A 15949-nucleotide genomic window follows, 5' to 3' on the forward strand; every position below is an offset into this window, starting at 1 on the left:
CTCTGCAGTGGGATGCTTGAACTCCTCAGACAGTGGTATCTCCATGAAACCATACATGATAAACAAATAGTCAACAAACACACTTCTGTAGATTTTACTACCTCCAGAGCAGACTGTATTTCTATAAAAAACCCAGGTTTAGGCTTCATGTGTCAAGTTCTGCATCAAATACACCCCTTTTACAGCCACAGCTCTGACAGGAAAAAACACACCCACCCCCATTTAAAAACCAGATTCTTCACCCACTGCAGAGACACATGTAGGTGTTCCATGTCATAACATCACCATTTCCTTCGTATCTTCACAACAGCACTTCCCCGGGGCCTGCAGGGAAAGGAGGCTGCATGCCATGGTCTTTTTAACCCTCCCTCTGGGGTGGATGTGGGGAGAAGCACTTGCTGTGGGGCAAGACCTCCTGATGGCACAGACCCACTGTGGGGGAGAGACTCTGTGATGGGAGAGGCCTGCTGAGGGGATGCCCACCATGGGGTAGTCTTGCTGAGGGAAGAGACCTGCTGGTGGGGAGAGATCTGTCGAGGGGGAGGCTCTCTGAGGGGAGAGACCCACTGAGGGGATACCCACCATGGCGTAGACTTGCTGAGGGGAGATCTGCTGAAGGAAGAGACCTGCTGTGGGGGACAGACTCTCTGAGGGGATGCCCACCATGAGGTAGTCTTGCTGAGGGAAGAGACCTGCTGTGGGGGACAGACTCTCTGAGGGGATGCCCACCATGAGGTAGTCTTGCTGAGGGAAGAGACCTGCTGTGGGGGACAGACTCTCTGAGGGGATGCCCACCATGAGGTAGTCTTGCTGAGGGAAGAGACCTGCTGGTGGGGAGAGACCTGCTGAGGGGATATCCACTATGGGGTAGACTTGCTGAGGGAAGAGACCGGCTGACGGGGAGAGATCTGCTGAGGAGGAGAGACTGTCTGAGGGGATAGCCACCATGGGGTAGACTTGCTGAGGGAAGAGACCCACTGAGTGGATACAGACCATGGGGTAGACCTGCTGAGGGGAGATCTGCTGAGAGAAGACTTGCTGAGGGGTAGACTCTGAGGGGAGAGACCTGCTGAGCAGGAGAGACTCCTTGAGGGAATGCCCGCCATGGGGTAGATTTGCTGAGGGGAGACCTGCTGAGGACATACCCACTATGAGGGGAGAGACCCTGCAGAGATGAGACCTACTATGGCGATACACCTTGCAGGAAACCTGCTGAGGGGGGCACGACCCATACCTCAGCTGCGGAGGCTGATGCCCCCGGAGGAGCCGCTCCGGCCAGAGGGCGTCTCCAGCAGCAGATCGGGCTGGTTGCTTGGGGTCAATTTTGGCGAATTGTCTGCGGTTGTCTCTAGCCCCCGGAGCGGCACGGAGAAGGACGTGGGCGACACCACACTTCAGGGACACGAAAGCCCAGTCGGACCGCGCAGTCCCCGGCGGCCAGCTCAGCCCCCCGCCGGCGGCAGAAGCGGCGGCCCCCCCAGCACCCCAGGCCGGCGGGGCAGGCGCGGCGGCAGTGGCGCGAGCAGCAGCGCCGCCTAGCGGGCAGGGCGGCCGCCGAGGGGGCGGTCGGGGCACCGGGGGCGGCGGCGCGGGCCCTTCCCTCCCTCCCGGGCCCGCCGGTGTCTGTGTCTGCGCCCCCCCCGCCCGTCTCCCCGGGCCCGGCTCCGTCTGGCTGCAGCGCGACCGGCAGCTGCCGTTACAGATACGGTGTCGGCGGGCCGGGAAGAACGCGGAAACACCTGTTTCCAACATGGGGAAGGTGGGGAGGGAGCCTGCGGCGGGGCCGGGCAGCGCAGCTCGCCCTCCCCTCACCTCCCGCCGCCTGTAAACCCGGCCGTAAAGCCCGCGGGATCGCTTTTCAAAAAGATCGCTTTCAGTTTTTACACATTAATCTGAAAAACGCGTCTCGAGCCCTCTCCTCACGTGTTATTTTTTCCACCGTGGCCCGGTTGGGGGGGGGGGGGGGGGGGGGGCCCTGACAAGACCCGCCGGCCCTGGCCGAGCCGGGCCGACCCGCCGCCTCCGGGCCGGCTGTGCGGGACGCGGCTGCGGGGGGACCGCCGCGGAGGGCCGGGAGGGGGCCGGAGGCTGCCGGCGGAGCCGGGGCGGGAGAGGCAAGGGCCGGCCGCGCTGCGCCGCATCCCCGGCTGCGTGCGGGGGCTCCATGATTTCATCGGCGGCTTCGCGGGGCCCTGCCAAGAGCTGTTATGCCTCACTGCGATGTGTAGCTTTTTCCTGCCATTTTTTTTTTTTTATAATAAAAGAGGGAGTGAAGCTGCCTTTTTTTTTTTTCCTTTCAAAAAAAAATAATAAAAAGAGCCAAATGGATCAGAGAAGAAGGGGGGGGGGGGGGAAAGAAAAGCAATAGCCAAAGGGGATGCCAGTGAGGTGTGGCTTACATTTAAATATCCAATATGTCAATGTAAGGGGAGTGTGTACGTATATAAAGTGCAGTTTGCATCCGAGCGCGGGACACATCCAGCTATGGGAGGCGCGGGCAGCGCGGGGCCGCGCCGGGGCCGGCAGCGCGGGGCCGGGCGGCCGCAGCCCGCGCTCTGAGGGGCCGCTCCGCGCCGCGCCGCGCCCCCCGCACGCCCGCCGGCGGCCCCCGGCCCCATGGCCGAGGTGGGCGGCTTCCTGGGCGCGCTGGACCCCGACCTGCACGGCTTCCCCCCCGCGCTGGGCGCCGGGCTGCCCCTCGCCGATTCCCCCGGCTTCCTCAACGAGCGCCTGGGGCAGATCGAGGGGCGGCTGCAGCGGGGCTCCCCCACCGACTTCGCTCACCTCAAGGGCATCCTGCGGCGGCGGCAGCTCTACTGCCGCACCGGCTTCCACCTGGAGATCTTCCCCAACGGCACGGTGCAGGGCACCCGGCAGGACCACAGCCGCTTCGGTAAGGGGGCGGCGGGGGGGCCGGCAGCAGGTGCCCCGCGTACAGAACTAATTACCCCGCTAATATAAATCATCCCGGGACGGATATAATTAGACTCCTAAACAAATGTGCTCACTCCGTAGCAATGCGGGAGTTTTTATTTCCAATTTCCTACTCTCCCGGCGCTCAGCCCTTTGCAGGTGCACAAAAACGTGCCTTAGCAAGACGGGGGAAAAAAAAAATTAGAAAAAAGGGGGGGACACATGGCAGCTCTTGCTGTGCCTCTGAAGTTAGCGGTGAGGGAAGCAAAAGAGAGAGCAGCTGGAAAAAGAAATTCCCAGCTTTTTGGTTTTTTGGTTGGTTTGCTGTTTTTTTTTCTCCCCTCCTTTTCTTTTAGCCTTCACAGATATGTGTGAGCTGATTTCTTTTACTTGCCTGAATTTCATTAGAAGAGTGTCTTCCCCAAAGCGGGCAGGGATCGGTTGGCTGGATGGGTGTCAGCAGCTCGGGTTGGGGAGGCTGTTGGAAAGGAAAGGGGAAGCTGAAGGGAAACCTCCGAAAGAAAGGAGAAGAACAATAGGCAGAGCGCCGTGGATTTTACCTTGATGCCCGGTATACAGCTGGAAGACTGCAACGCCTGTATCAGAGTCACACAAGAGCAGGGATCTCTAATGAGACTATATGTAATCTTCAAAAAATGCATCCCAAGCCACAGGCGAAGAAGTACAGTAAGTTTGAGCACAGCTAAGAAAAATTCCCGCTACTTCAGCATCTAGTGCAGGTGTCTGTGTAAGCTATCAACAAGTCCCATGCCAGTGATCTCAGCTATGTTGTCAACAGGTTGCAAGAAGTGCTCGCAAGACTTTTTTTACAGTTTTCAAATGATTTAACTCCTCAGTGACAGGAATTTTTTTTTTTTTTTTCCTTTACTTGTTTGCAGCCAGTCCTTTCTGATACGTAAGGAACGCCACCACTGCTGCTGGCGTTGGTAGTGTAAGGCAGGTTTTTAGAACAATTGGAGAAGCTTATCTCAGTGCAGCGCTTTCCATAAACACCAGGTGTGTGCATAGCATGTCCCTGCCTAAATCAACAAGAAAGTCATAACCCACAGGTCAGAGCCAGGTACTAATAGGCTTGTGGGGTACACGTTCGTTAATTACCTCCCGAAAGACACGCATCTCTTAACCTTTCATGCTGCAATATGTGATGGGTTTCCACATTAAAAGAAACTGAAAGCAAACCCCTTGCATCTGTTTGGTTTTAGTTCAATCTGCCACGTAGTATTTCTATCGGTTCTTTTTACTTATCTTTATGCAAGTAAACAGCCAGTTTCAAATGGCAGCATTTGTCTTATTTCCATTTTTATAAAGATTGAGTAAAATAAGTGTATTTCCACAAACTTTGGAAAAAGGCGTTAAAGGGGCTACAATTTTTCATGAATTTTGCACGCTTAAGCTTAAGTCGCACAGTGCATTCAATAAATCCAAGCATTGGCATTCCCTAAGTGTTTTAGCAGTCAGCATCCAGCTACGTAAACTAGACCAGACTTCAGATATAAAATATTACAGTTTTCTGCTTCAGGGTTTTCCCAGAGGCAGTGTAAAATAAATAGTTATTTGTTGTAATTGCAAGACAAAGCCCCAAAGGATTAGACTGGAATCCTTGTGTTCAGATAAAGTTGGACTAAACCTGGCTTCAGCAGAGACTCAAAGCAATAACATATTGGCACACAGTATTCACCATCTGCATTCAGTAGCCATGAATATTTAAATTCCAGTGTTACTGGTATGGTTCGTATTAGGATGTCATGTATCAATGCATTCCTAAATTTTGCATGCAGCAGTCAGGAAGAAGTAACTTATTACAGAAATAGGCAGCCTGAGCGATTCTGGGGGACTACAAAACTGTGGCGAGGGATACAGAGCTCAGCAAGAGTTTCAGGCTAGCGGTTTAAAGCTGCCTTAAATCTAGTGGCATCTGGGGAAATACTTAGAAATCCAGTATGGTGGTTTGGGGGATCAAGCCCACATGGCTGGAAGGTGCTCCCTGATACCATGAGCAGGTAATTAATGTGCTCCATGGATGGCTGCGACACCGCAGCAGGGTCACGCATCCAGCTGCAGATGGGATGTAGGGTAGAACCAGACTTTGCATCTGTATTTCTTAATACTAGAAGGGGTTCAGGGAAAGATGGACAGTATCTGCACCCTCCCATGCACAGCCATCCCAAAGGCTACCAGATGTGCAAGACATCCAAGTCCTCATGAGAGGATGATAAAGAGCCAAAGAGCCCACTGATGCAGAACACAGTACCAAGGTCCAAACGGCAAGGGTTAAAGGGAGGGATTCTTTTGTACCACAGCATTCAGTGGATGTGACCATAGGACACAGGGGACATAACAGCAGCATCTACCCATACTGCCTGTGCAATCACAGTTAACTATTCCCTCTCATCTGTTGAGGACTGGAGCGTTCCTAAATCCCACCTGTCTTCTGGAACGCGTTATTTTATACTTGTAAAAATACAGATTCATGTAAGAACAATGGGGCACAGCTTGTTTTTTCTGGAAGGAGGCTTAGTGCAAAATTTGGTGAAGCCCTCTGGGATCGTTGGAAGAAAGCTCATTCTCACAACAGAGAAGTGCCCAAATTCACTCTCTGAAACCGCAGCTCTGCCTAAGTTATCCCAGAAAGAATATCTAAGTGTTTTGAAGACTGTATCTGTTCTCACTGCATCCGCTGAGAACCTTCCCATACAAAGAAATAAAGGATGGTCAAAGTCTGGGGGGGGGGTTGGACTGACAATAGTGCCCCTGTGAGAATCCTTCTCAGAATGAAACCCAGACGAATCCACCACGAGAATATCTGCCAGGAGGAACTGCTCCTTTTCTGCCTCGTGTCTGTTTTACAGCAGCATTGAACAAGAGTAGCACCCCTGGTGTCACTTAACTGCAGTAGAGGAGAGAAAAAGGCCTTGAGTTTGTACTGCAGACTAATAAAGGCAGCGAATGCAGCTCTTCTCAGGTACGAATCTGCTAATGGATCTGTAACACAGTCTGCTAAGAAGCTGGTGAAACCTCAGAAAAAGTTTTGCTGTGGGTTTTGACTGTAGTGCACCTGTTGCTGAACAGTTGTTGAGGTTTTTAGCCGAAGCTTTAGATTTGTAGCCATTAATACAACATCTGATGTTTCTGTGCCCTGCTCCTGAATGTAGTCATGTAAGAAGAGACAGGTGCAAGGAGCTGAATTGTTCTTTGAGGGATGGTTTATAGTAAGGCGAGAGCGTGCGGGTCCAGCCACGGCAAAGCTGGGGAGATTATTCAGTGCTTTGGTGGTAAATGAATCCAGGCAGAGTCTTAATCAAACCTCTCCAAATATTATCGAGAAAGGCTCAAGGAGCAAAGAGAATGAAAAGTCAAAGCGAGAAAAAAAAAAAAAGGCAAGTCTGGGGTGGGGGGGGTGGGGGGGGAGAAAAAGGAAAGAAAAGAAAAGAGAAAAGAAAAGAAGCATGTTCTACCACAAAAACACACCGCTACAATTGGAAAGAAAATTCTTGAGCTGGCCCCAGTGGCCACTCCCTGTGCTGCTGGAGATCACATGTACGAAGCTGCAATTTTGTCTAGCAATTGGAGTGAGTTAAGGACAGGATGGATATCCGCCCACATTTTTTCAGCCTTCACTCTGTCTCCTGACTTTTGTGGGTTTAAGTTACGTTCTTAATGCTGTTTCAACATAGTTGTCTTCCGTGCACAGCTCTAAGTGCCACTCAAGGATCAGAAAAGGGGAACATTGCAAGGGACACTGTCAGAAGGGACTGTTGTAGGCACACCTTGAAGAAATGTAATTTGCAAAACCAGCAAGCATTTCCCCAATCTGCACCAGCTGAGGGGTGTCTCACCCAGCCACTCAGAGAGGGAAGAGGCTAATGCTGTTCCTGGGTTGCTCCAGGTTTGGAGACCTGGGTTCACGTGCCACGTACAGAGCGTGCTTGTGGGCATACTCAAGAAAAGCTCTTGGTTTCCCTGCCTCAGATATCCCTTGGTTTTGAAGTGGGACGAGCAGTGGTTTTCTGCTTCCCAGGGGTGACAAAAGACAAATTTTTTAAAAAATCTCCGTTGCTGCGGACTGTGTTTGTACCTACAGGAAGGTCTCCTACTGTACCTACTGTTCTCCAGCTGTCAGATATTTTTTGCTTGAACATCCACTTGTCTCCAGTCTGGGAAAGATGACTCCGTTTCTGGGTATCCCTGTACTCTTTTCCCCCCTATTACTGTTTACACTCTCTCTAGTTGTTGACACTCTTCCTTCACTCTCTCCTTTTCAAACATTGGCTGTCATCGTTTCTGTCCCGCAGATGCGGAAACGGAAGCACACAGCAGTTCAGTAACTCCCTCCACATGTCAGAACCGGTGGGTAGCAGAGGCAGAAGACCACCCCTCATCCTGCACCTCTTCCCTCCCTCTTCGTTCTTCTTTTCATATAGGAAACCACGATAACTACCAGGGAGCGAGCAGAGCCAGGGTCCTGGTTTGCCTGCCTGGCTTGGGAAGGCTGCCTTCCCTGCTTGCTCCTGGCATTTCAGAAGGCAGTATGTGTCCCCAGGCCGGGGAGTGTAGCTGGGCGTATTTCAGCCTGGAAAATGTCTGCACTGGTCCATAAAGCATGTTTTCTGTCATTTGCTTCCCTGTTTGTTTTGAGGAATTGCTGCTGCCAAACCCATATTTCATCTCCCTCCACCCCAGCACCTGCTCGCTGCAGGGAGGGCTGGATTCGATGCACAAGCCCCAGAGTAGGCAGGGAAAAAGGGGACAGAAAGTCTGATATAAGGCAGGAAGACTAATTCTTGCACCCAGTGTAGCTGCCTGCATCTGGGTGATGAGTCTGCGTTGAGCGAAGGGGGGCAGAGGTGTCCATCGCCGTCTGGTCTGTCCTATATTTAGGTGGTGATGCAGTTATCGTCTGAGATCACACCCGTGCCTGGCCAAGAAGACGATACATGCCCCAAGCTGAGGGGTGATGGGGAGCTGCGACTGCCGCTGAAGTCAGCTGGCTCAGGTGGCCGCTCGTCACGCGGGGATTTTAGACTCGAGGCATACTTTTAAGAGGAGCTCTGGGAGGTAACTTGATCAGAGCGGCAATTGCTCAGGACTGGACGTTTGGGGAGCTATATTAAGAGACCTGGAGCCACACTAAAGGTTAGAGCAACTTGGTCTGCCTGTCAATGGAGACATCTTGCCCAGTCACTAGATGGGATGGTGAAAACCATCCTTCCTCTGCTGCTACCTCCCAGTTAATTAATTCAGCACCGGACACAGGCAAAGACTGCCCATGACCTCTAGCTAGGGAGCGTGTGATATCTACAGTTTAACACGGTCCCACTAACGCCTTCAGGAGGTTTTCCTGTGAAGTTTGAAGGTCTCCATCACTTGCAACGTTGGCTTTGTTCAGACCAGTTAAAAATGCACCTACTTGGGGGCTGTTTGTTTTTAAGCGTTTCACCGAGGGTTCTCCTGTTACAAGTCTTTCCTCCACCAGAACAGCTGCCATCCCCCTTTACCGGCAGCGGAGTTGCGGCAGGCAGCACAGCAGACCCCGCTCATTTCTTTGCCAGAGGAAGTGAGGCTGCCCCTCATTACTTAAAGCATCTGACACCATCGTTGTAGGCTGAAGCCCACGGGTACAATGGTTGCTCTCGCAGGGCTGGAGATGGCTAGGGCAGGTACTGCTGGGCCGGGAAGGGGCTGGCACGAGGCTGGGGCAGGCAGCAGGACACAAGGGGCAGGAGGGGGTTTCTGGCAGTAAGGAAGGAGCTCCTTCTGGAGGAAACACCAGCGGCTCCCTGGTTCCGAAGGCTGCAGAGGAGGATGCATTTCTACCTCCATGTATTTGAAGGTGGATTTTATCCCTGCAGCTTATGGGGGTGGCAAGTACCCCACTGGAGTGCCAGGGTGAAGATGGCCCTCACAGACGTCTCTTCTAGAGCTTTTTACTTATTTTTGAATAATATATTACTCAATAATGTATTTTTCAATAATATATTATTGAACTGATCACTTTAAAACATGTGGGACTATCACCTCAAACCAGAAGCCCCACGGTGACAAAAATCATTCTCCTTTTGGTGAAGAGTAAAACCCAGCATGGTAGCAGCGTTCTGAAATTTCTAGTGGGCTAGGCACAAGTTTCTACATCTGTCTTCTTGGTAATAACTAGGGAAAAAAAAAAAACAAAACAAAACCAAAATGAAAAGAAGAAAACCTAACAAACCTTTTCTCATTAGCAAAGGTAATTCCTCTTGGGCATGTCAAATTTGCAGTGCAGGGGAGAAGCCTAGAGTGAACCTGGAAGATTGCACGCATGTGGGTCTACAGATTCAAGAACTGTGTCATTACAAACTAGGAAAACGGGGTCTGTAGGAAGCTCTGCAAAGGTTGGGAAAGGCTGTTAGGCATTTGACACGGGAGCCTGGTGTTGATTTTATTCTCTGTATAATTTGGACTTCTTTTCTCTTTCAGGGATTTTGGAGTTTATTAGCCTGGCAGTGGGGCTGGTGAGCATCCGTGGGGTGGACTCAGGACTCTACCTCGGCATGAATGAGAGAGGCGAGCTGTATGGGTCGGTAAGTTGAAGGTTTTGTGCTGGTTACAACACCGTGTAACATACACAGCCGTACAGGCTGCGGGGCCTCATCGGTGCCACAAGCTGTGTCTGTCACAGGCCTCGGAAGCCCCTGGGTTCCACGTGCCCCCAGCCTACCCGTGATGCCACTGTTGTTCTAACACCAACGGTATATTTGAAATAGGGTTGTGGAGGGAAGATTCGCTCATGTGGCAAGATCCCACGGTGGTGCCCAGCCCCTGGGGCAGTGCCTGGGGAGCTGCAGGGGCTCAGCGAGGTTTTACCTTTCAGAAACCGTGAGGCTGCGTGGGAGAATTTAGCATAAACCTGGGGGCTGCTTGTATGTTTTCACTGCCTGAGTAATACACATCAGTTGTACTCTCTGCGTGGTCAGGATCTGCACCTACCTGCAGATGTTATATTTCTATTACAGCTCTTTAACTAACAGAAGCTGAAGTTGTGGTCTGAGTGTTATTTTATTATAACATTCTCTACAACTCCTTTTAGGAGTTTAGGGGAGCTGCTCATAATTTTCTAGAAGTGCCCTTTTCGGACTAAACTTTTCCATCTTTTGCCAAAAACAAATGTAAACTCCTTGTGAGTTTTTCACTCCACACAAACTCTTGAAAACCCATAAACTCTTCCTGACATCACCCATAGCAGATTCTGCCTTACCCTGTGCAGGTTGCACTGCCGCAGCCAAGGAGCAGCTCAGGTCCGCCTCGCTGCTTTTCTGCCCAGCATTACTGAACCTGAGCACCCTGTAAACCACTTTGAACATGGGCAGGTGCTCTGATGAGCCAGACCCAAAATGAGAGCGTACATCAGGGTTTTGCTGGATGAAACACCCGCACGCATAGCGACCGCTTCTGCAAAGCTCAGCTGGGACTGCGGGGAAGGGGTGCTCTGAGGAGCCTTGGCATCACTGGAAAAGTCTCCATCAACCCGAACAGAGCTGAGCTCTCCTCTGCGTCTCTCTTATTTTATTAAGTGTTAAGACTTGCAGTCAAAATGTCAGGTCTTAACAACTCGGCAGAGGTGCTTTCCACAGGTTAATTTAACCCAATCCCTAATTATTTAACTCAGCTCCTTACAAAACAGTTATTTCTAGTTAGCTAGAAGAATCACTTCTATTTGGAAAAATTAATTGCATTTTAGATAGCCATGTTTAAGTTTCCTTTTCTGTAGCTGCTGCATGTCACTGGTGCTTTTTCTTCAGATGCCCTGTTGCCTTTAATTCAACCCATCACGTGTGGGTTTTGTTGTGGTTTTTTTAATGCCTCTTTCTAGATCACAGCACTACCCTACGTGAGGATCCTCATTTTTAAGGATGGATCACAGTAAATTTAAAATGCAATAAAATAAAGCAGTTTTAAACCAAAGTGGAAGGCACATACTCCCTCTAACCAAATCAGATCAATCTCATTGTGTAGAGGTTTAAACTTGTGTACTCTGCATATCCAGAAGCCTTCAGAAAACCTTTGCTTAGCAAACAGTAAAAGTAAACCACGAGTTTCCATCTTTTTTTCCTCCCATTCCCATCTGAGACTGCCACAGACCCTTTCACTATTTAAGATGCAGTTACTCATGTTTATATGAGATAATCAAACAGCAGCATGCAGCGAGATCTGCTCTTTTTCCACTTCATTTCTGTAATAACATCTACTATGGAGACAGCAGTTAAATTACAAATGTGCAAGGTATATAAAAAGTAAAATCACCAGGATTCCATAAAACACAAAAAACCTTAAAGCACACTTCAGAAGGCAGGGCTGGAGCCTCCGCGTGTGCAGCAGCATCTCCTCTGTCAAACCGTGGTGCTGCTCAGCAGCTCCTGGAGTGACAGCTTTTCCTTGTGCCTGCTGGAAAGGAGGACAGAAGCCTGCACATTCCCTTCTGTGCTTTCGAACCCTGCAGCTCTGATTATGAATCAACAGTTTCATGATGGGTTAATTAAATTCTAGGGCCTGTGTTCCCGTTACGATGCAGCAACAAAAATAGGCTAACATTTTGCAACACTTCATCTGGAAACAGAATTGGCCTGAAGACATAATCTAGAGAGTTTCCTCTCTGTCATTGTGTCTTGTTCACCAGACGATACGCTGATGGGACACTGTCAGACTGCTGATCCAAACTGTGCAGAAGTCACGAGCCAGGTCCCCAAATAACCCCGGAGGTTTAAAATCTGATGATTTTAAAATGATGGCTTTTCAAAATTGAAAGCCACTACAGTATTCTTAATTAAAGGTCCATAAAACAGTGCCTAACAACAGCATTAGCATTACAATGGTATTTTAGGAGATTACAGTGCAGCGGTATTTTTAAATTTTCGGCAAGTTTATTATTTCCCTCTGTACCAGTTTTGCCTGGACTGTGTGTTATATCTGCGTATAGCCCGAGCCAGCCATCCCCATGGCGACACGTGGAGTCCCCTCAGGACAGACAGCTTTTCTGCCTGCCCCTGTTAACCTTGTGCCAACGGTTCTGTGAAGTTTTCCACTGATTTCAGTAAACGCAACTAATACTTAGGGCAGCAAAAGTCGCAGGCAGCACCTTGCACGCTGCCTATACGGCATCAGGCTCAGTGGAGACATCCCGGGGCTTGGAAAGAAATCAAGCGCACCTTGCAGTCACCCCAAACTCACCAAAGGTTTTCCACAGACACTGGACCTCCAAACAGCGCAGTGAAGAGCGGGTAAACTGGGGCAAAGCAGCAGCGCACGAGTTCAGCCAGTCAGCAGTTTCTAACGTATTCAGAGCGGATGGCATCCTAGGGGAGGGGAAAGAAAACGGAGTCTGTGTTTATTGATGGATCTGGGAAGACAAACCCCCGGTTCCCTAGGCCTCAGATGGCAAGGGCTGTGGCGTAGGCTCACAACACACCTCAGGGTTGATTTAATTAGCAGCAAAATATTCAAAACAGGTTCTGAGCACAGGTGAGCTCCTGGGTCATATTACAAAACATCTACTGCAGGCGATAACATTTACTTCCCACTCTGTGTGCCGCAGATAAGACGCATTCCCTACCTGAGTAGTTTACAGTGTAGGTACGGTGTTTGTAATAGTATAGCATCCTACGTTTGCAGACTGCCTTTCACCTGAAAGCACTCCCACGTCCCCCTGGGATGGGGCGGGATGGTGGGTCCCTCTGTGACACAGCACGGCGGCTCTGGCAAAGCCACCCATGTCCCCGTGGGGTGGGGGGACAACCCCGCTCCTCGCTGTGGCTGGGCACGTCCCTGCAGCTGGCACGGGGCAGGTGGGAGGACAGGGAAGGGGCGATGGACGTGAACTGAAAAGCCATCATCAGGCGCTGGCTGTAAGGGCTGGAGGGAAAGGCTGGTTGTGGCCAGGTGACACCGGTGCCATCCATCTCCCCGGCCCGGCGCAGGATGCACTGGCCGTGGGCTGGCGCACACTCGCCACATCACCTATCGCCGCTGTAAATCTTCCCCGGGGTTAGACATCCCCATCCAGACCTCCCCGGGTCTTGTTATGGCCTCACATCACAGCTCTCTGGCGCTTCAGAAGATGAAAGGCCTGAGGAATGCTTTCATTCCCATTGCAGTGTGTACTGTTGCGCACCTTCAACTTTCAAAGCGGCGCTTGCTCCTGTTCAAACCCTTCAGATGCGCTGCCCGCTTCTCCCGGGGTGGCCTTTTACCCAGGGGAGCGTTTTTGGGGTGTGTGCGGTGCCGGGGGACACGGCCGTGGTGGGCAGCCCCTGCAGAGGACCGGCCCTGCCAGGCAGCACGGCCACCCCAGCAAGCTCAAAACTGGCTCCCTGGTCACAGAGACCTGGCTCTCAGGTTTGGAGTTCTGCTACGGCCCTGTTTTGTTTTTTTATGGAGCACCTTTGCAAAATGCACACCCACCTGCCCCTCCTCCTTTTGTCTCCCTCCACCTCCAGCTGCAGAGGTCTTTGGGTCCTGGCTTGTTTGGCTTGTGCCCATTTCCAGCTCTCACCCAGGGGAAACATCGCCGGCAGCGCAGTCCTCAGGGGAGCCAGGAGAAAGTAGCTGGGAAAACGATAGGAAAATACATTGAAGGAAAGATGAAAAGATTATTATTATTATTTTCATTTTTGACACAAATGTCTTTTCCTTCCCCTCCCACGCCTGCCCCATGCAGAAGAAGCTCACGCGGGAGTGCGTTTTCCGAGAACAGTTTGAAGAGAACTGGTACAACACATACGCCTCGACCCTCTACAAGCATCCCGACTCGGAGAGGCATTACTACGTGGCTCTCAACAAGGACGGCTCCCCCCGCGAAGGGTACAGGACTAAGAGACATCAGAAATTCACTCATTTTTTACCCCGGCCTGTGGACCCTGCCAAAATACCTGCGATGTACAGAGACCTCTTCCACTACAGGTGATGTTTCCTGCAGCTGTCCCATCAGTGTACATACTTGGGCTCCCAAGCTTTTTCCCAGAGCACTATATTAATAGTCATTCCATCATTCCTGTAAGCGTAGATGACATAGGAAAGCACTTACATTGAATTCAGACACTGCTGTTCCTCCTTGTTTCAAGCGTATATCGAACCTGGGTTATTTATGGGGTGGGGGTAGGGGAAGGGAGGGAACCTTACATATAATCTTTCGTTTTCAATCACTTTCCTTACCTGGTTGCTACAAGAGAGGCTGAATGTTCGATGTTATGGTTGCTTAAGGAACAAGCAGGCGAGCAAACCTGATCACCGGGGAGGGGGGGGAGGGGAGGGGGAAATTAATCTAAAAATGAAGAGAAGGAAAGAAAACAAAAGACCACAGAACCGCTGCAGATGCTGCTGCTGAGCTCGGGATGGTTACTGGCTAAGAAAAAGCCTTTGGAATGGTACCCTGCTTCAGCAGCCTGGGAGTTTGCTACATGGATGATGCTACGTGGACTGGTCCTGATGCGTGGGGTTTTTCCTGCTGTTGGGGTGGGAATGGGACGAGGAACATTATTCAGATGTAAGCATGGATACTGTGCATAAGGACAAAACTATTTATAAAATGTATATGATATTTATTTTATATATTTATTTATTTCAAAATAATTTTATTTTTAATGAGAGATGCTATGACCGGATTTTCATCAGGAAGAATAAGGTCCTACTGAAACAGGAAAAAAAATGAGTTTTAAGAGCTTATCGGCAATAAAATTGTCTTTATATTGTAGATTTCTTGCTAGCCCTTTTTTTTGGCACTCTTAACAATTAACCCAGTATTTCCCCATCAGTATAAATATTAAGACCTCTAAAAAGTCTTTGTATGGTAAAGCTGAATTACCTAAGCCTCAAACTCTTGTACAAGGATGGCAACAAATTATACCTGGCACGGACCTTGGAAGCGTGACCCTACTGAGATGACCAGTTGGGTGTCCAATGAACCGTCATTTCCAGGAAGTGCAAATCCAGCTTCTCCTTTAGTCTGGTGTGGACAAAATAGGTCCTGGGGCCACACCAGCACCCAGCACGGCTCGGCTTTTGTAGCCATCGGATGGGTTCGCCCTGTGTGAGCGTCACCATCGCTGCGAAGGGAGGAACCGGGCAGGCAGCGCCGGCGTCCTCGGGCTCTCCCTCGCCTCTGTGGCCCCACCAGCCTGGGAAGCACCGGTGCAGCTCTTGTTGGGAGCTGGGTCGTTGGGAGCTGAGATGCTTCGGCACGTGATGCAGCCACTGTGGATTAACTGTCTGGTCAAAAATCAAGCGGAGAAACATTTGGAGCATCTGCTGAGTGTTTGGATGGCCCTGTTGTTCCTGCAATGAAACTGCCACACCTCACACAAGACTTACCTGAAGCATGATGGAAAATCAGTGAAGAAAAAGTGGAGCAAAAGCAATTTTAAACCCACCTCATTTTCAAGCAATTACTGTGGATGAAAATCATCCCTGTGGGCAGTGCTTGGATGTTCATGGCTGCGTGGCATTGTCCTCTGCAGAAGCTGCCTGGTCACACAGTCCCATCCCCTTTCCTCTGCAGGGTAGCTCCTGCCTCTTGCTGGGCCCAGCCAAACCCACCAGCGTTTCGGCAGCCCCGAGCCAGCCCCGCATGTCCACTTGCTGCCAGCGCTGTGCCGGGGAGCTGGGGCTGCTTGTGCTGGAGGTTTTGCTCTGCAGCTCACCCCAACACGGCTGCGGTGACGCTTGTGCTGCACATCTGCCCTCACTGCCTGCCCGGGGTGTCAGAACTGCAGGGGAAGCTTCCAGGAATGATCCCAGGTTATTTTTTGTCCCCTGTGATCAGCAGAGGGTTTTTCGCACATGATGGGAGCAGGAGCATGTAGTTGCTAGAGGCACTTTGCAGCACAGGAGAGGTTGGTGTGAAACATGGTTCTCCAGAGCATGCAAAAATACATACAGATACAGATGTAGTGGCTTTGAGTTGGGGTTTTCTGTATCACAATGGCATTTTTCACAGTGTTGTTTCTCAGCCGCCTCCTTGCAAAGCAGTGGAGGTAAAATCTCAGCTTCT

The 15949-nt window shown here is 50.7% G+C and overlaps 1 protein-coding gene across 1 annotated transcript; it reads left to right on the plus strand.

The window, feature by feature from the left end:
- The first annotated feature begins 2551 nt into the window (after positions 1-2551).
- FGF16 (fibroblast growth factor 16) lies at positions 2552-14653 on the plus strand. Its single transcript, XM_014276129.3, has 3 exons — positions 2552-2893; positions 9388-9491; positions 13622-14653. The coding sequence occupies exons 1-3, from the start codon at positions 2617-2619 to the stop codon at positions 13865-13867; spliced, it is 627 nt and encodes a 208-aa protein (XP_014131604.3). The 5' UTR covers positions 2552-2616; the 3' UTR covers positions 13868-14653.
- The last annotated feature ends 1296 nt before the right edge of the window (positions 14654-15949 follow it).

The sequence above is a fragment of the Falco cherrug genome, chromosome 15 (assembly GCF_023634085.1).
Source record: "Falco cherrug isolate bFalChe1 chromosome 15, bFalChe1.pri, whole genome shotgun sequence".
Taxonomy (NCBI): domain Eukaryota; kingdom Metazoa; phylum Chordata; class Aves; order Falconiformes; family Falconidae; genus Falco; species Falco cherrug.